This window comes from Macadamia integrifolia, chromosome 2 (assembly GCF_013358625.1).
Source record: "Macadamia integrifolia cultivar HAES 741 chromosome 2, SCU_Mint_v3, whole genome shotgun sequence".
Classification (NCBI taxonomy): domain Eukaryota; kingdom Viridiplantae; phylum Streptophyta; class Magnoliopsida; order Proteales; family Proteaceae; genus Macadamia; species Macadamia integrifolia.
The window spans coordinates 14406479-14426279 of NC_056558.1; the positions used below are offsets into that span (position 1 = coordinate 14406479).

At 38.8% G+C, this 19801-nt stretch overlaps 4 protein-coding genes across 6 annotated transcripts in view; 2 read left to right on the forward strand and 2 right to left on the reverse strand.

The window, feature by feature from the left end:
- LOC122071324 (serine/arginine-rich splicing factor SR45-like) overlaps nucleotides 1-432 on the forward strand; it is an 18508-nt gene extending 18076 nt beyond the window's left edge. The window contains exon 14 of the mRNA XM_042635659.1: nucleotides 140-432. The gene's annotated coding sequence lies outside the window, so the exon portion shown is untranslated. The remainder of the gene's footprint in view (nucleotides 1-139) is intronic.
- A 3152-nt stretch (nucleotides 433-3584) lies between these two features.
- On the reverse strand, nucleotides 3585-10093 carry LOC122072083. 3 transcript variants are annotated; one of them, XM_042636625.1, is made up of 4 exons: nucleotides 9716-10093; nucleotides 5967-6401; nucleotides 5382-5640; nucleotides 3585-3994 (listed from the first exon to the last, which is right to left on the reverse strand). In XM_042636625.1, exons 1-3 carry the CDS (start codon nucleotides 9806-9808, stop codon nucleotides 5410-5412), a joined length of 759 nt encoding a protein of 252 aa, XP_042492559.1. In that variant the 5' UTR covers nucleotides 9809-10093; the 3' UTR covers nucleotides 3585-3994; nucleotides 5382-5409. The 3 variants fall into 3 exon arrangements, with proteins under 3 accessions (XP_042492559.1, XP_042492558.1, XP_042492557.1); XM_042636624.1 differs by having other exon boundaries at nucleotides 3585-3998; nucleotides 9716-10091; XM_042636623.1 differs by lacking the exon at nucleotides 3585-3994 and having other exon boundaries at nucleotides 5024-5640; nucleotides 9716-10090.
- Nucleotides 10094-12536: 2443 nt separating this feature from the next.
- On the forward strand, nucleotides 12537-15990 carry LOC122062777 (pentatricopeptide repeat-containing protein At5g46460, mitochondrial). The gene has a single exon (XM_042626427.1). The coding sequence runs from the start codon at nucleotides 12709-12711 to the stop codon at nucleotides 14839-14841; it is 2133 nt and encodes a 710-aa protein (XP_042482361.1). The 5' UTR covers nucleotides 12537-12708; the 3' UTR covers nucleotides 14842-15990.
- A 367-nt stretch (nucleotides 15991-16357) lies between these two features.
- LOC122062787 (probable thiol methyltransferase 2) lies at nucleotides 16358-19399 on the reverse strand (the record flags this gene model as incomplete). Its single annotated transcript, XM_042626430.1, is given in 6 exon segments — nucleotides 16358-16664; nucleotides 17269-17347; nucleotides 18099-18145; nucleotides 18356-18455; nucleotides 18541-18641; nucleotides 19313-19399. Coding segments are annotated over 6 exon segments (468 nt in total), but the record flags the coding sequence as incomplete, so codon positions are not given.
- Nucleotides 19400-19801: the final 402 nt, after the last annotated feature.

A 19801-nucleotide genomic window follows, 5' to 3' on the forward strand; every position in this document is an offset into this window, starting at 1 on the left:
CCCCCTCCCCCTCCCCCTTCCCCTTCCCCTTCCCCTTCCCCTTCCCCTTTTCTGCAACCCCTCTTCCTCAAACTTCCTTCCCCCGAACCTCTCTCTCTTAATCCAAGACAAGAAAAATATATGGACATTTTGATGGTAGTTTGGAAAGGGAAACCCTGAAACATAAGAAGGCAGCAGAAAGGTCTCTCATGGTCTGCAACGTTGGTGGTTTTCTGCATTTGGAATCATGCCCTGCATGAGAAAGGGCTTTCCAGCATTGGCTGTTCTAATTTTTCCTACATTTGGAGTCTATTGTTAGGTTTATGTTGTGTGCACTTATGGTTCTAGAATATGGTGCCATTTGATTAGGTTTGTCATTGAAACTTGACACAATGTTTGTAATTGCTGAGTCTCTGATAGTACTTAATCATGCGCTTCTGTTTTTTCTTAAAAGTTTTTGTTGTTTATCATTCTTCTTTTCCATTGCACTGGCGTCTAAAGTTCTTTCCCAAGTATGTTCTCACCCCATAGATGGTTGAGAAAGCATTGGAGGGCTGTGGCCAATCTACTCAGATATTTAAGAACTCAGATCCGATGATTTTGGTCTCAATGTGAGATTACCCCTGATTAAAGTTGGATTGGTGTGAGAATGTTGTAATATAGTAGCCCCTCCACCCTCAAAAAGAAAGTTTAAAATAGAAAAGAAAAAGGAGAATGAATGTTGTGGTAGTCTGCCGCACCACTAATTACCATCTGAACTGAATCGGTGGTTGTATCAAATTAGACGAGTCATAATTAAATAATCTTCAACTAGTCAGCCGTTGACAGTTCTTGGGGGTGCGAGTGCTGGCCTGCTGGGTGGGATCTGTTTGCCTTAACAATGATTTTCTTTCAAAAAAGAGTTTTTGCATATTAATGGTGAAAGCTTAAATCCAGACTCGAGTTCTTGATTCATGAATGCTTAGTTATTAAGTTCATTGGCTTCTATGGGGGTTCTCTTGTAGTCTGACCTTTATGGCATTGTTTTTCCCACAGTGGAATAAGTGTAGAAGAAGGTATTCACTGTGAATAAAAATAAGATGGCATTCACTGCCAAACAAGGGAATGTTTATGTTTATATATTATGAACAGCCATAAGAAGGTTGACTGTTTTTAAGGTACCCATTTAGCTTGATCGATTAAGTACTAGTACCTGACAGGCCATTTATAAATGGGATCATGCGTAGCCTATGAGCGCTGATTACATAAGAGCTCCTAAAGTTGGGAAGACCAATTAGGCCCGACTGGTTGACATTCTAGCCTTGTGCAAGAGAAGTGCATGGACGAGAGTAGATAGATTAATTACCAGAGCAGAAGCACCAGCAGCTATAGCACCCAGCCCGCCGAGTTGCTCTAAGTGCTTGTGTCTTTTCACTTGTTTCTCATAATCTTCAGAGCTCATTGCTTTTGTGGCCTTTTTGTTCTTGTTACGGTGAAAAAAGTGGTGGTGTTGTTTCTCTGCAGACATGGTGTGGCAGGGGAGAGAAGGCAAAACCTGCTAATAAGATGCTGGAAGCCCTAGTAGTAAGCAGAAAATGAAAAGTAACCCTAAGCTTTTGACTAAGCTCAAGATAGCCAAAATGGATAGAGTAGGGCTCTAAGACAAGACAGGGGAGTTGAAAATAAGCATAGATCTGAAGATTCCAGAATAAATTCTTGCACACTGTAAAGGTTGCCCCAATGCCATTTCTTGGCTCTATATGCATGATGGGTGAGAAAGCTTAGCTCGTAGAGCTTTCTCCCACAGGCTACACAAGCCTACACTGGCGCAAAGGAATGACACAAGGAAGATGGTTCGCTGATGTTTGAGGAGACGATTGATGGTTCTCCATCTGATAAGGACTTGTGAGAAAAAGAAAAGGTCCAAAGATTAGGTCCATAGGTTGCTTCAAGTGAATCTTTTTCTAGTGAGGCCGCCTGGGTTTGAATATTAGGATAAATCGTTTCTTTTTAATTTTTGTAATTCCTCTCCCCAACTGTTAATATTTCTATGTTCTCTTCTAAGAATTCCTCTGCCCCACTGTTAATATTTGTATGTTCTCTTCTAAGATTTTTGTGTGGCGTAAATAAATTTTGGGAAAATGAATGTTGCCTTCTAACGTACCCTAAGCCATATGTAGTCTTGATCACTTTTAAATTAATTTTTAATTCTGAAATGGAAGTTGGGAGAAAAAAAACCGTGTCAGCCTATCATGGGTTGACACAGCCTCTCTTTTCAGGGGTTGTGAAAAGACACCCTTGCACCCTGAAAACCAGGGCTATGTCTGGTCATTCCACATGCAAGACCAGCTGGGTTCATCCTCCCATAAAAGTTATACCAAGGCAAAGAAAGTCCTAAGATAGTAATGTAACAGTCACTTGGCAGTTGGCCTATGTTTTGATAGTTTTGTAACTGAACTCATGTGTCTCATTAACTATGAACTAGATCATAAGGCATATTTTTCAGAGACACTACCAGAGAACACATGGGCATAAATTGACAGTTGAATACAAAGATGTATCATGTATGGACAAACACGGGAAGGTAGTTATTAGAATCTGAGTTTGAAATTTGATACTTGATCAATCCAAACCCAGAAATGCCTATCCAACAGTAATGATTACCACATAATCCTATTTTGTGGTTCATAAAAGTAGACTTTTATGATAAGTTTACGCTTAGGATTGGGATCCTCTCCCTTCAACCTCCCCCCAGTCAGCCATAGATACGTTTGAGATTGCATGCCTACGTCTGATTGGAGGAAGGTTAGAAGAAAAGTCGTTGGAGGATCCGGGTCCTATCATGATGGGGCCTATAAACGAAATTATCCCTATGCTTAAACATTTAAATCACCTACTTCATTGATCACAAGAAGTCATTCTAATCCTAAATATTTTTAATGCAGCATACATTTGCCGCCTGAGAAGGCCATGTAAACTAAACAATCTATGTTTAAACGTTCAAATCACTCAATTCAGTGATTGCAAAAACCAGTCATCCTGATCCTACATATATAGCAAAAGCATCTCCACGCTGGTAGCACATCAGGCTGCTCATTGGAACACTCTGGAAGTGAACTAATCTAATGTGTGTCCCCTATTTGCTACCATTCTTTCAATCCCTGTTTCTTTCAATAATTGCCTGGTTCCATCTTCTCCGATGTCCTGGTTACATCGATCTAAATAACATTCCCAAGTTTTGATCTTCAGGGTTCAGGTGCAGGTCCAGGTCTACCACTACCAATATTTAGGTAAAACCAATGGAAAAGAAGCCAATAAGTTTTATGTTACCTTACAAAGGAAAATTTTCTGGCAGCACATGGACCACTTGTTGTGTCCTGAGGACTTTGTTAGATTAGCAAAGGTTTCTAGTAGCTGCCTAATTGACTGTTCACGTCATAGCAATGGATGTAAGAGAGCAAACCTAAAAACTCCTGATTCGCTTGATTGCCAACTTAGAGAGCTTCGGTTGGTCAATTGGGAAGTAATTGCGAAGGCACCAACTTTCCCAGAGCAAAGATACTATCAATGCATGCAACTGAGATAACAGCATATGCATTCAGAACATGAAATCATAACCTAAAGACTGATGAAAAACTATCAACTCAACTTTCATGGATACAAAATCATTTCTAGTTTTCCATTTAACTCGATCCAAATTATCTCACTCAACTAAAAAGGCATTCATTGGCATAAAATGATATACAAAGTAATATCAACTATGCTACCTCCTCAGCATCTCTACCTTAACCTGACTCTTTGCCTCCCTCCATTTCTTCGGCTGAATGAAGTATTGAAAATTGGATGAGTTGTAAAACTGGCTATATAAGTGAGCGTTCCGGAGTGGACTGATGATTTCCCTTAAGCCAATGAGATAATACCATACTCTGCTTGAGAAACAAATGAAGCCACCCAGTATCTGATGTGCCAGAAGACACTCTTTCAATGCCAAAGCTGAAAGATGTTGAAGAGAAAACGCAACTGGCAGGTATCCCTCCTTTCTTTCACAGAGACCAAAGAGGAAAACATTAGCAGGAGCAAAAACTTCAGAAGGATCATATACAACTACCTCCAAGTTATAAAAAGTTGATCAGATGATTGGAATGCCATGAATGTGAAAAATGCAGGAAATCAGAGAACTGTACAATTAACAAGCTAGAGGAGTGAGGAACTTCTCTCTTCATCAAGTCAAATAGGCGAAATTTTCTACCCCACAACCACCCCCCCCAAAAATTAAAAAAAAAAAAAAAAAAAAAAAAAAAAAAAAAAAAAAAAAACAATAAAACAATAAAACAAAAAAACAAAACAAAAGCTAGGATTGAAATTATCTGTAGATAAAATCCAACAAACAATTGTTTCAAGGGAGTTGATCAACGAAAAAAAAATATTAGTAAAGTAATTCATGCATTTCAAGGTCTGTAAAAAATTCTGCTGCTGCATCAAGAGTCATGCCCCACCTGTAGCCACATGGAGAATGATATGTAGATTTTCAGACAATCAGTAGGATTCATGACATGGAAATGGTCAGGAGGAAGACAATAATCCATGATTTTGGCAGCTTTTAGTTGCTTTGCAATCTGTTCACATCAGGCTCCAAAGGAGTTGCTGATTCTGTCACTGGTACTTTTCTTTTCTTTATCAAGATTGGGTTGGTGTTTAGTGTACTGTACTGTACTGTACTATATCGAAAAGAATGCATTCTTAGTTGCTTTGTGATTCTTTTCACAAATGCATTCTCACTTGAAAGCCCAAGGGAGGTAGTCCAATTCATTATGCATTAAGTCCTAGGTGTGCACAAAGTATGCGGATGCATGGTACTCTCCCACACAACTATGAATTCATTGTACAGCAACGAACAGCTGTTAATAAGCAGTGCCAGCTTCACTCAAAAGCCTAAAGCATACCAGAGCATTAGCCAAACTACTGACTCCCAATAGTTTTCTATTTTAGGCGGCTGATTCGAGAATGATTTGCCAACTCACAATGCTCAAGTCGTAATTATATGGAATACATGTCTACACAACTCTTTATCAATGATGAAAAAGTTGAATTAGAATAGATCCACACCCAATGTTACTACCACATAAGACATATGGTTAAAGAAAGCCAAGGACAGAGGACTTGGCAACGATCCCAGTTCAGAGACGGTAAAAAATAAAGAAGAAACAAATAGCCCTAGGTGAACACAAAGTGACCATATTCAGGACGTAGTTAGCAAAACAAAATAAAATAAATTATTGTCCCTTACAATGTGCAATTCAGCCAATTACTTTTCTTTTTTTGGGTAAGACAATTCAGCTGATTAAACTCCTACAGAATCTTCAAGAGTAAAACAAAAAGAAAACCAGATGCCCTCTTAAGTGAAAGATGAAGGGTAATAAAACCTGGCTCCATGTTTTGTCCAAAATAGCATCACAGCTTCTTCTCTTCAGAATGAGTGCCATCTGGAGAAGTCTCTTGCGAGGTTTCTTCCCCTTGGGACCTTCTATACCACAAAAAAGCGAACCATAAAACACTGAACAGTCCACCATTTGCAAAGTGTGGAATCAATACTCGCCCCCAGTATGGATAATAAGGCCCTGGGAGTTTGAGCAATGTAAAGAAGATTGCAATGGCAAGAAGATGCCAAGGATATTCAGCTCCCTGACAATCAAACAATACAGTAAATAATCACAAAGCACAAATTGAAGAATAATGAATTCATTAAGAAAAAATAATAATAATAACATGCATGGATAGTAAAAGATGGTCTACTTTACATGTGCTAAATGTGTAAGATAGAATCCACATTCAATGGGTCCTATCCCAAAACTACCATCCAATATTTCAGATATTATGGAGGGTCAAAACAGAAGGCTGCAGTCTATAACAATTCACATAGTGAAAGATGATTACAGGCACCAACTACATGATCTAACCAACTAATACAACTAATAGATTTATTCAAGACATGGTATGCTGATCTCAACCTTAAGACTTGGAGATATTTCTAATGCCGTATCTCTCAAAACCCCAGCAACGGCAATCCCTGCAAGTATGGGAATGGGTATAAGACGCATCTTCCTTTCATGAGCACAGTAGGACATCTCGCTTAGTGTGGAAACTGCCAGCAAGGGTATACTTAAGTACTTTGCAACTGCATAAACAAGGTCAAGGTTGAACTGAATAAAGTTCTCCAAAGCTGTAATCCAAGGGAATCTCCTGACTGGTTCGGGAAAACTCCCCCAAATCTTCCTTGCCTTCTCGATTGCCTGGTCCAGATTCATTTTCTTGGGCCCATCTGACTGTCCTGCGGTCATGTTTATTGTGCATGAGACAGAGGACCTAGTATTCTGCAATTGATTGTATTCATGTGGTCTAGCGTTCAACATGTGGGGACAGATCCTCCATTGCAACGGCCACCACTGCTAGATGATAAACAGAAGTTAGTGAATTGCAGAAACATAGAACAGGAAAGAAGCAGTCTCAGATACAATACCTATGAGAGTGAGGTAATAGAAGGCTGTGACAATGCAAATTGGTTAGCTCACAAGGTATATGTTAAGCTTAAATTGATAATATATAAGGGCATTCCCAGTGCACAAGGCTCCCGCTCCAGCGGGGTCTCGGAGGATCATAATGTATGAACCTTACCCCCGCTTCGAGGATATGCTGTTTCCCAACTCGAAACCGCAACCACTAGGTTGCAATGGAGCAACCTTACCGCTAAGCTTAAATTGATGCATGTGTAAAAATCTGGTAAAGGAATTTTTAGGCTCAAAAAGAAATTCAATTTTTACTAAAACTTAATTTGGAAGAACAGGGACTGCAACCAGATTTTATTTAGTGATAAGTGTCTTCGGCAACTAGAGAATAAAGAAGATTTATTACATTTTCTTTGTTTTTAATATTTGGCTCCAGTCAACCAAAAGTATATGAACAAAATCTCTCATTCAAGTACAGATACTCCAAGTATTTGTTTCAAACTTTGAACTTTTCATCAATGGGATGCATGCTCAAGAAGAGTGTACCTCTATGCGGAACTCCTACTTACTTTGAAATTATTATTATATAAGGATTATGTCAAATGAATTGCAGCAGCGATGACTGAGTAAAGAACTTAAAGAGAACAATAGGAAATGCAAAAATAAGAATGCCTGAGGGAAGAAAATGAAGTATTAAAGCGAGCGAACTTTTAAGGAATTCAGTTCTCATTCAAAAGGGTGCAAGCAACAGGCTTCGGAATTGAACTCTCAAGCAGGTAATTCAACAAATAAATAATGGAAGCAAGGTCATAAAAACACAAGAAAGAAAATCATAATAATAATGGAAGAAGAGTAAGTTTGTAACTACCCCAAAACAAATTATTCTTATTGGGGAAACCCAATAGAACAAAAAATTGCATCCAAATTCAGAAGGTTGTAAGCGGATTTTCAATTCCTGTTGTAAAATGTTTTTAAATTGAAGTTTCAAAGTACCTCTAGCCTTTTGAAATTTGGTTTTCTTGTGTTTCCCTCGATAAGGTTTGGTTCTTTGCTTTTTGGAAATCGCTTTTTTTAAAGCACATTGTGTGTGGCAACTTTAGTCCCACATTGGAAATGGAAGAGTGTGACGAGAGGTTAACAAATGGAAATGAGAACTACAAGGGTAGGGTTCTTTAGAGAGAGGTATTTCTTCTCCCTTGTGTTCAAGGTTGGTCCAGGGTGCTTTTCGCACACGTAGAGCCTAGACGCGTCGGGTAGTGGCATGGTGTGGTGAGGCATTAGAGCATGGAAAATATTTTTTACTCAAAACTGGAATTGACATTCTAGGTTAATTCTAGTTTTTCCTTTTGGCCGACATCAGATATAACCTATTCGGAGTCAGATGTGAGCTCGCCGACGTTGGTCATAGTGCACCAAGTGTCGAATAGAAAGCACGTGGTGTTAGCATCTCTTTAAGGTCTGTCAGAACAAAAATGTCCCTTGCTCTTTGTCCAACACACAATGGGCTTCAACCGATGTCGTCCAATTAACAATCGACCCTGGTTGATGCCGACGTTGGCCAAGTCCCACTACGTGCTGGCTCGGGTCTACTCCTTGCCGGTAACAGTAACTTTTCTATGCACGAACACAGCTGTTGGGCCTTCCTGAAAATGAATTTTCCAATGGGATTTCATCATCTATAAATAGAGGACGTTTTTGGCACTTCCAATAATGATTCTAAGCACTCTAATCTCTAAAACTCTCTCTATCATTCTTATTCAGTTTTTCTGGTTTTACACACTGTTTTGAGGGTTCTTGTTACTCCATTCATCGTGGTGATTGAGCATAGCATGAAAGTTCCCTGATACGGCCCAATAAGTGAGTGCAACAATTACTAGAGGGCCTAAGGGGCTGTTTCATCTTGGGGATTGTTTCACCATTGCACCCATAGTTGGCAAGGCACCAAGGCGTTGGATGGTTGTCTAAGCGCTTAGGCGAGAAGGTGCCCACCCTAAGGCGAACAAGGCAACTTAATGTTATTTTTTGTTTTCCCTATTTTCTAACATTATTTAGTAAGCTATATATACCTTATATCATAAAAAATCAACATTATGCCACATCAAGTCATTAAAAATCAACATTTAACCACATCAAAAATTCTAAAAAATCAATACTAAGTCACATTAAATCATAAAAAATCAACATTTAGAGAAATACTCTAGTTCTATAATCAGTTTGACTGGTCAAATGATTTTATTTTTACATAGGACTTTTTGTATTAGATATAACATAAAATCAGCTTCCCAAAAAGTCTAAAATTACTTCAATCTGAGTTGTAATGACAACATTATGCTCAGGTCAAACTTATTTTAAAGTGCGTGAATGCTGTTAAAACCGCATGAATGAAAATAATTTTATGAATATCAAAACAAAAAATTATTTTACCGAACTTTTGGTTCTTAGCAATGTTTTAATTTTGATAGGATTTATAAAATTTTCATAATTGAGAAAAACCCCAGCATTTAAAAGTTGAAAATCACCCATATAACCAAATTCCAGTTTTTGTTCTTGGATTGGGGAGTAGACTTTTTATAATTTTAGAATTTGATTTTTAAACTATTTTTATTGGATTCAAATAGGGGGTATTTGCTTATTTATGAATAATATCTTAAGTAAATGAAATAACAAATGCCAAAACACAAGGTGACATGCAGTGCAATAAGGTATAAATAAGTGTCAAAACACAAGGTGACATGCAGTGCAAACCACCTGCACGCCAAGTCGTCACCTAGGCGTCATAGTTGACTGGTGGCACGAATCAGCCCGACCATCACTCTCCCATTCATTTGGAGAAAGTTGTAGAGAAAGTTGCACTGCCATAGTTGGAGTTCAAGTGTCATAGTTGGAATTCAAGTTCAAGTAATTACAAGTGGAGTATCACCATCATCAGTGAGTTCTATTTATGTTCTATGATTGCCATCTTACTATTCTCTCATATCATATTTACTTTTATTTCACTACAATTCCCTCTTGTCAAAAACAAATTACTGCATCACATATTTCCAGAATTGAAATTCCACAAAACAGTAGAGCTTGTTAGTACAAGTTAACCCAACTGAACCTTATCCCGGCTGAATAGGGATTCTTTGAGGGAGAATTTTTCAAAGAAACCCAAATGGGCCGAAGAACTAAAAACCCATTTTGGAAAACATCGAAATAATATAAAATCTGATAGCACAGAGAGAGAGAGAGAGAGAGCTAAAAAACAAGCTTGCCTTGAGTCTCTGTGGAGGTGAAGCAGTTGTTCTCACGGCCCCCAAGGGGGGACTGGCAGCAATGAGCTGTTGCGTTGGATGAAGAGAGAACATTCCTGCTAACCTCGATCCCTTTGAAAAAGATAAGATAGATTCAGATGAGAAGTTAACGACAGTTTGCCACAGCCGGAGCAGTAGACGAAGGGCGATACTAAACCGCGGGAAGAAGGATAAGAACGCGCCCAACCCACTTGTTGCGACTTGCGAGCTAAGTGCCTAAGCCTGCTGAGGCCTGTGGTTTCAGCTTCAAACCAAGAGTCTTCCTTTAAGAGGCAGGGTTTTAAATCGAGGAATTGGGGACGGAAGCTGTCATTGCCGATTCCGATACGAATCGGTCTAAGAAGCCCTAGATTCGGAAGATTTGAGGAAAATTTCAAACTATTCTGGTGTTTTGAACGAAGAATGCATAGGAAAACATTTACAGGGTAGAATTTCCGCCTTTAATGAGGGATGGAACAGTCATTTTGCTACACCCTCTCTGTACTGGGGTACAGAGGCCACCCGGCCTTTTAGGTTACCTTTTCCCATAATAAAAAGAAAGAATTCCCCACACCGTTAGTGTAGAGAGAATCTCCCACGCAAAACCAATTTTACTATGTTAGCTTGGGATGATACCATTCATATGGCACTGGAAAGGATAAAGAAAATAATAATAATAATAATAACACAAAAAAAGGGAGCAAGCTATGATACCATCCATATGGCACAGGAAATGATATAGAAAATAAAGATTAAAAAAGGTAGAAAATATTGTTCCATGGTTATGTGGCCTTTGCGCCAATGGAGTGCGTATTTAGGCATCCAACAGGAGGTAATGTGGTCATTTCACACATCTTGTGTTTGGTGCAAGGACCAGGTGACGTCAGCTGAATATGTATCCAAACAATGTTCTCATTTTAGTTAAGAATGTGTTGTGCATTTTGAGAATGTAGAATGCACATTCCCATATATTGCATGCAGCCATTGGAGGATTTGGCTCCTCTCCAATGTGTTAGGCTCCTCCAAGCGGTATCCGATTATTGGGAGGATCGGGAGACACACCCAACATGAACACCCTACAAGTGGGAGAGGATCTTTTTCAACCGTTGGATAGAGTTGAGAGTGGTGCACCCTAAACTCTCATCCCTATTCGACTTCTTTGTGCATGATCATGCACAGAACCCTTCCCCTAAGTGATATATGACTATTTATACAGCAAACCCCCAGGCCTTGGTTCCTTTTGGCTATGACCTTTCTTTCAAAATCCTGTTACTTCTACTGAGAAGGAAACGATGAAGGGAAGGTTCTCTCTCTCTCTCTCTCTCTCTCTAAAGCCCTTGTCATGTTCCAGTAAGCCAAACCATTGGCATCGACCGACCAGAGTCCAGAGTTAGACAGCTGCGTCAGGTGGCTCTGCCCGATTCGGCTCAGCAGATCCCTTTTGACCGATAACTCACTATTTTGGCCGATTCCTATCTGATCTCGGTTAAAGTACGAGAAAACTACATGATTAATCACTTCTGAGCTTTCTTTTATAAAAATACCCAATCTATGTTTCAGTTAACAAAATCACATAAAATCAGGTTTGGATTTACCAAACTACCCAAAACAGTGTCCTACCTCACCACATATGGTTCTTTTGACATTTTTACCCCTCTCCCATTGACCACATGAGCATCTCTCCCTTGTTTCTCACCTCATCCTCCACAGCCATCCATGGCACACCTTTGTAGCCTCCGCCCCGACTACCTGACATGCCACTAATCTTCCTTTAGGAAAAAAAAAAAAGTATAACCCTATTTTCTTGTCACATTAGCTTCAATACATGCCAATGGTCGTGGTTGGTTGTCCAATCGGATGTCACACTGTGGGTGGGGAGAAGAAAGCTCAAGAACAGCAACTCTTGCTGAAATTGAGATAGGAAGCAAGGAACGGAGATTCGCGAATGTAGTTAATTTGAATCCTCAGAACCCGTCAAACTCAAATCTTCCAACACCATCGAGCTTCTCTCCTCCGATGGAAATCTCATGAATTTCATCACCTAATATTCCATTGACCCAAGGTGGTTCCGTTGTTGCAGCCAGTGCCATTCAATCCCTATTAACCCGATCACAAGCAGGTTATGTACCCCCTAGATTAATAGCAAAAACACCAACAACAACCAAAACTGCAATTGCAACAATAGAATCTGGTTTCCCTTTCAGATTTTCAAATCCAACAATATGCAGAGTTTAACTTCGATGTCATGGCTGAATCAGATCCAGCAACAAAAACAACAACAACAACTTGGTGCGGCTGCTAATGGGATGGGACCACAAGTGGGGGTTTATGGGTAGATGAATTTTGATGGTTCTCCCCTTCAACAGCAACAGCATCAAATGGGTTAATGGCAGATTTGGGCAGGACTCTCATGAAGCCGCACACCAAGCATTTTAGGCGATGGTGGTGGAATCGATAGAGATGGTGTTGTCGATGGCGGAGGAGGAATTTTTTTTTTTAACAGCAGTGGAGAACAATGCAAGGGAGCATAGGGAAGGCGAAGAACTTGCAGGTGGTGAATGGGAGAGGAGAGGAGGAAGAAGAGGAAGAAGAAGAAGAAGAAGAAAAGGGGTAAAAATGTCAAAAGAAACATATGTAGTGAGGGAGGGCACTGGGAGGGTAGTTTGGTAAACCTAAACATGATTTTGTGTGATTTTATTAACTGAAACATAAATTGGGTAATTTTGTAAAAGAAAATTCAAAAGTGAGTAATCATGTAATTTTCTCTTCTCTAAAGTATTCAATCGGATTCCATCCTCGCCATGTTTGTTCCACTGGGTGAGACACCCAGGGCTTCTGTTGCACACGCCCATACATAGATGGCCCTCCAGTTTCTTGCATATTTCTGATACTGTGCATAATTTCTAGTCTTCTTCAATGTCAGTTGGCAGCCTTTGGCGATTAGACGTTGTTGGCACGAGCACTTATGAAGAACAATGCATGCATTTCCCGCCTTCATACGGATTTTCAAGTGCCCATCAATTCCTTTCATGATTTTATGCAGTGGGTTTTCTGTAACTGTCAAAAAGTTTCCATATTCGTCCATGGCTGTCATGAACTCTGCAAAAACGGGCACTTCAGTATGGAGCTCGGTGATCCCAAATTACCTCCGATGCGGAAAGCTAGATGAAGCTCGTCGTGTTTTTGACGAGAATCCTTCGCCTGATGTTCATATTTATACCATGATGATTGCTGCATATTCGCGAAGCGATAGACTGTACGAGGCATTACAACTGTTCTATGAAATGCCTGTTCGAGATGTTGTTTCTTGGAATTCTATGATGAAGGGTTGTCTTGATTGTGGGAACTTAGAAATGGCTCGAAAGATTTTCTATGAAATGCCAGAAAGAAATGTTATCTCCTGGACCACAATTATAAATGGGTTCTTGCAGTTTGGTAGAATTGAAATTGCGGAGGTTCTGTTTCATAAGATGCCTTCCAAGGATACGGCAGCATGGAATTCAATGATTTTTGGGTATTGTAGTAATGAACGGATTAATGATGCTCTCAGGGTGTTTGAGAGGATGCCTTTTAGGAATGTGATTTCCTGGACTACAATGATTAGTGGAATGGATCAGCATGGGGAGAGTGATAAAGCACTGTCTCTCTTCCGGCAGATGCTGGATTCAGGGGTGATACCCACTTCAAGCACGTTCTGTTGTGCACTAACGGCGTGTGCAAAAATATCAGCTCTCAACCAAGGTGTTCAACTTCATGCCAATCTCATCAAGTTGGGGTATGTCTTTGATGCTTTTGTCTCTACTTCACTGATCACATTTTATGCGAACTGTGAGAAAATTGAGGAATGTAGACAGATTTTTCATGAAAACTTGGATATAAATGTTGTTATGTGGACAGCTCTTTTAACAGGTTATGGTCTAAATAATAAGCACGAAGATGCTTTGGATGTATTTTACAACATGATAAAAGTTGGGATCCTGCCCAATCAATCAACATTCAGTAGTGCTTTGAATTCATGCAGTGGGCTAGAGGCTCTTGATAGTGGAAAAGAGATTCATGGGAGGGCTATAAAGCTTGGGTTGGATGATGATGTGTTTGTTAGTAATTCTCTTATCGTAATGTACTCTAAATGCGGAAACATACATGATGCAACGACTATGTTCGACAATATGAGCAGGAGGAACATTGTTTCGTGGAATTCTATTATTGTTGGGAGTGCACAACATGGGTGTGGTGTCTTGGCCCTTGGGTTCTTTGACCGGATGGTAAATGCAAAGGTTCAACCCGATGAGATTACATTCGTTGGGTTGCTTACTGCTTGTAGCCACTCTAGGATGTTAGATAGGGGGAGAGAATTTTTTGAATTATTGACTCGAGATACATCGGTTGAAGTGAAGTCTGAGCATTATGCATGTATGGTGGATATCTTGGGTCGATCTGGGAAGCTGGAAGAGGCGGAGGAATTCATCAAGAAGATGCCAGAGAAAGCAAACTCCATGGTCTGGTTAGCTTTGTTGAGTGCCTGTAGGGTACATCGTAACCTAGAGGTGGCAAAAAGAGCTGCATATCATGTCTTTAACCTGGAACCACATAATAGTGCAGGATATATTTTATTATCCAACTTATATGCTTCAGCAGGTAAATGGGATGATGTCTCTCACATAAGAGGGATGATGAAGCATAGAGGAATTCTGAAGCAACCTGGATATAGTTGGGTGACACTAAAGGGATCAAAGCATATGTTTGTTTGTGGAGATAGGTTCCACCCTTTGTGTGAGAAAATATACCAAAGGCTGGATCTTTTGGGTGCAAAACTGAAGGAGTTGGGTCATGTTCCTGATCAGAGTTTTGTGTTACATGATGTGGAGGATGAACAAAAGGAAGTGATGTTGTCTTTTCATAGCGAGAGGCTTGCCATTGGATTTGCACTGATCAGTACTGTAGAAGGTAGTACAATAAGAGTGATGAAAAACCTTCGTGTATGTGGGGATTGTCATTCTGCCATCAAGCTTATAGCAAAGATTGTTGGGCGTGAGATCATTGTAAGAGATTCTAGTCGATTCCATCACTTTAGGGATGGGAACTGTTCTTGTGGGGATTATTGGTAGCAATTTGGTGGATGGTTTGTTCTTGTAGATGTTGTGGGAGGTCAGTTTTTGCTTTTGATGGCTGTTCACTAGGCAAATGAAGATAACATATGATGAACAAAGCAGCATGGCCTAGGGTTACTAGACTGCCTGAGGCTCTTGAAACGCTTAGGGCGATGGAACTCAAGGGTAAATGTAGCCCTAACGTTACCATGTATAGTGCAATCATCGATGGCCATTGCAAAGAAGGAATGGTAAATGAGGCCTAGAACCTATTCTCTGCAATTTTGTTTCAAAACATGGTGAACCATGAAATCTCACCAGCTGTCATCACCTTCAACATTATGATCGATGGTCTTTGCAAAGGGGGAAGGACTACTGAAGGGCATAACATGTTTGAATTAATGCTTCAGGAGAACATAAGCCTGATGTTTTCACTTTCAGCTCTTTGATTCATGGCCTATCCAAATCTGGTCAGTGGGAAGAAGCCATTGGATTACTAAGTAAAATGTTGAGACTAGGGGTCTCCCCTGATGTTGTGATATTCAGCATTTTGAATTTTGATAGATGGCCTTTGCAAAGACAGAAGGACTGATGAAGCGCATTAGTTGTTTGAGTTAATGCTTCAAAGAGGACATAAGCTGATGTTATCACTTACAGCTCTTTGATTCATGGCCTTTGCAATTCTAGCCAATGGGAAGAAGCCACTAGATTGCTAAATAAAATGTTGGGACTAGGGGTCTCCCCTGATGTCGTGATATTCAGCATTCTAATGGATGGTCTTGTAAAAACGGAAGGACTACTGAAGCGCATAAGTTGTTTGAATTGATGCTTCGAAGAGGACAGAAGCCTGATGTTGTCACATTCAACTCTTTGATTGATGGCCTATGCAATTCTGGCCAATGGGAAGATGCCATTGTGTTGCAAAATAAAATGTTGGAACTAGGAGTCTCCTAATATCGACTTAATTTCAACGTTCTAATAGATGGTCTTTGCAAAGAAGGAAGGATTGTTGAAGCGGACAAGTTGTTTGAATTGATGCTTCAAAGAGGACTTAAGCCTGATATTATCACTTTCACCTCTTTGATTCAGGGATTCAGGGCCTATGTAATTCTGGCCAATCAAAAGAAAGCCATTGGATTGCTAAACAAAATGTGAGGACTTGGAATCTCTCCTGATATCATGTCTCTCTCTCTCTCTCAAAAGCGCATAACTATATACCCCCTCCGGCAAATATGAAGATCTCACTATGACGATCGCAGGCCATATATACGAGAACGAAATACTTTGTACCGTAATAAACACTAATATCATCAAATGCCATGGAATGTTCAATTACTCCGGTAAGATCCAAAACCTCGAATACAACGCAGTGGATCTCTTGAAGAAAAACACATCGCCTCTGAGTCCATCCTCGCTAACTGGTCTAATCAATTTCTATTGCATTACTGGTAATCTGATTTCTGTTGTTTCTATTACTTAAATCCAAGATTCTTTAGTTTGTATGCCTATTTAGAAAGAAAGTTGCAGGCTCAAGTAATCAAAATATTCCATTTGCATCTGCATTCAAATTCCTTTCTCGGAATATTAAATCTGACAATCTTGAACAACTGAGAATTCTTCCGGATCATGGTTCTTCCCTGGTTAAAATACAGGTATACCTATAAACAATCTTGTCCCACAACCAATATGGACTAAATCTGCTGAAACACTTCACTTACAGAACAAAATAAAGATTTGGAGAAGTATGTTTTCTTTCAATAATTATTGAATAGAAGAATGAATTTCCATCATAGTGAGGATAGATTTGGAGATTTCTTCCACCTCCCCAGCTTCTCTCTTCCCTAGAAAAATCAACTTCAGTAACTTCAGAAACTCCACAATGAATACTTCATTAAAATCTTAGTCCAAAAAAAGTGAATCTACTACGTTAGGCAAATCCATAAGAAATTTAAAGTTAAAAAATAAATAATGTAAGTGGGAGTAAAAACAGAGTAAGTTTTATCATTGAGAGGAAAACTTCATCAGATGGGGTATACAACGTCAGCAAAGAAACACAAAATTCTACATGATACAATGTAGCATAGAATGGCTATTTGGGACATAAGGATGCATATATGTTGTGTCTTAATCTAAATATATAAACAAAAACAACGGGAGACTAGCTTTCCTAGAGCTAGCGGTTCAACCAATAGGGGGCTGAGATGGGAGGGGCATTGTGGACTTTTCCGAGGGGGGAGGAGAAAAGCAGACACAACACTGTGCTACCATGCCCAACCTTTTCCCATAAATAATTTATTGGTTACTAAAAGGAGCATTTGATTCTTAACACCCCCCCCTCCAAAAAAAAAAACCCCCTCAAAAAAAAAAAAGAGTAGCATTTGATGGGTTAGATTTCCTTTGAATAAACATGAAAAGCAATAGTTTTATCTCAACCTGGTAACATACCTTGCGTGGTCCAACTGCAAGCTCATTATCCACTATGGAGATTTCCTTAAAGCCCATAGGATGTAACACCTCTTTATAGCTGCAAAGGCATAAATTTTTTGATGAATGATGAATAGTTAATTTCCCAGGAAGATGAAGTGAAAATCATTATCGGATTAGTTATTGGCAGCAGTGTTTTCATTAGTGATGACCAATTTCAATTAATGCTCATGATGTGCAAAGAGGCCGAGGAAAGTGTGAACCAACTGCTGTGAGTTCTCACTGAAGTTAATGGGGGCAAAAGATTCTTATGCAATTACAAGTACTCCCTGAAGTTTTCTGAACCTAATAAAATAGAGCTTAAGAGCTTCCGACAGAAGAGGAATACATCCTGGGAACTATTGCATTTTTCCTTTGACTGGAAAAAGTGGCTTATGATGTACCAGCCTTCTAGTCTGAACAAAAAAAGTACAGTTACTTGAATACTTTTTTATTATTTTTAAATTAAAGATTCCTTTTTGCATAGAGTTGCAGAAATAGGATATATGTTACTAACACCACTTTAGTTGGGATAATGCGTGGTTTAATTGAATAGATTCCATTTCGCAAACGATAATGCTTTGTGTTTTTATATAGATTTGGTCACAACTCTAAACAAGAAGCCAATACTGAACAAATTCTTTTTTTACAGTTTATTTATCCCCTTTTAATAGGAAGAAAGTTATTATTATTATTATTATTATGAAAGATCCTCATCATCATCATCATCATCATCATAATCATCATTATGATTATTGTTATTGTTATTGTTATTGTTATTGTTATTGTTATTGTCGAAATCAGAGAATTACTCAGCCACCGAAACTTTGTATGGGGGTCCACCAATATGATCATCAATCTGCCACCAAAAGAAGAAAAATAATGTAAAAATAATGTGATCACTGAAAACCAATACACAGAAAAGACTTTTGAAAAGACAAAACCAAAGAATTAATTTATCTTATAAATAGTTTTCTTTAGAAATCACATGTAAAAATTGCAAATAATACAGATGGAAGTTTATCACACAGAAACTTAGGGGTTAGGGGGTGAGGGGACTAGTGTTTACCGGAAACATTAGAGTTATGAGCTCTCCATCTGGTTTCAAGTAATCTCGAATTCGGCTTGCCCAAGCTGATCTCATGGATGGTTCAAGTGCACAAAAGAACCTGAAAAGCTTCCATTCTAATGTGAGCATCAAAACTAAAGCTTCTTAAGATAAGAAATGAATTCAAATTCAATATGGAGACTTACGTATAATCATAAATGAGATCAAACAATTCAGTTGGTTGCCAAGTGAAGAAGTCTGCCTTCACAAAGGTAAAATAATTCGTATTTGGCACTGAAGAGAACAACTGGCATGGCATTTTATGAGAAATATGTTATTTCAACAATGTGCCCAAATTAACAGAATTACAGATTGTCATAATTTAAAAAATATATATATATATATATATATATATATAATTGATTATTTTCAATGAGTCCCCTGATCCAAATCCACGTAAAAATTGACTCATTTATGAAGTATTTTCATTTGCTAGAGGTTCAGTTTTAGTCTAATCTATGATTTTGAAGTACTTCTTAAAAGTACATCAACAAGAGCTGGAAATATATAATTTGAGTCATTTTTCCCCCTTCCTAGCAAAACCAAGGCACCCTTCAAGTCAACCCAAGTAGTTGGTCAAATACACCAAGTTCTCAAACTACTTGTGAAGTACAATGATGAAGTGAGAACATTAGAAAAGTTTGAACTCGCATATAAATCATGCTGAGTTGCTGAGCCTATGTCACAAAACCAATTAGGGTGGATTATGTAAAATCAATTGTTAAATTCTAACCATTCATAACTTCTAAGAGAAACAGATATAATTCAACTTTCATGTGAGAATATATCAAAGTAGTTCACCATTACGGAGCACAGAAGCCAAATAAACAAATGAACGTGCTAAATTTCACTGCTTTCCTTCCATGTATTTTTCCCCCAAAAGAAGTATTGAGATTTATCAATAAGCAATGTCCTTACCTCTTTTGCTTTCTTAACGGCATGCTCTGATATCTCGAGACCTACAACATAGCGATCAGGGCTAGCAATTGCAACCACATCATAACCCTGTCATATTTGAAATATTTAAATTGATAGCTACAGTATGAAATATTCAGACTGCAACTTATGGTCCCTAGCCCACTTGATTGCTTAATGAAATAGAACTCCCAATAATCAGCAAACAATATCTAGGATCCCACAGATTTCAGGTGACAGAATTCAAGAAGAAACAATAGAAACAAAGTTTCAGCACTTCCTACACTATTTCTTGGAGGAAATACCTTCATAGTGTGGAAAAAAAACAGTGGCCACAGATCATCATCAGTAAGACAATGCAAAAAATAAAAATAAAAAAATAAAAAAAGGAATCCAATAGTGAAAAGCAAGCAAAGGAACAGAAATCATTCATGGAGAAACTAAAAGATCATATTATTCAGCTAAGCCTTATCCCAAAAAAAAAAAAAAAAA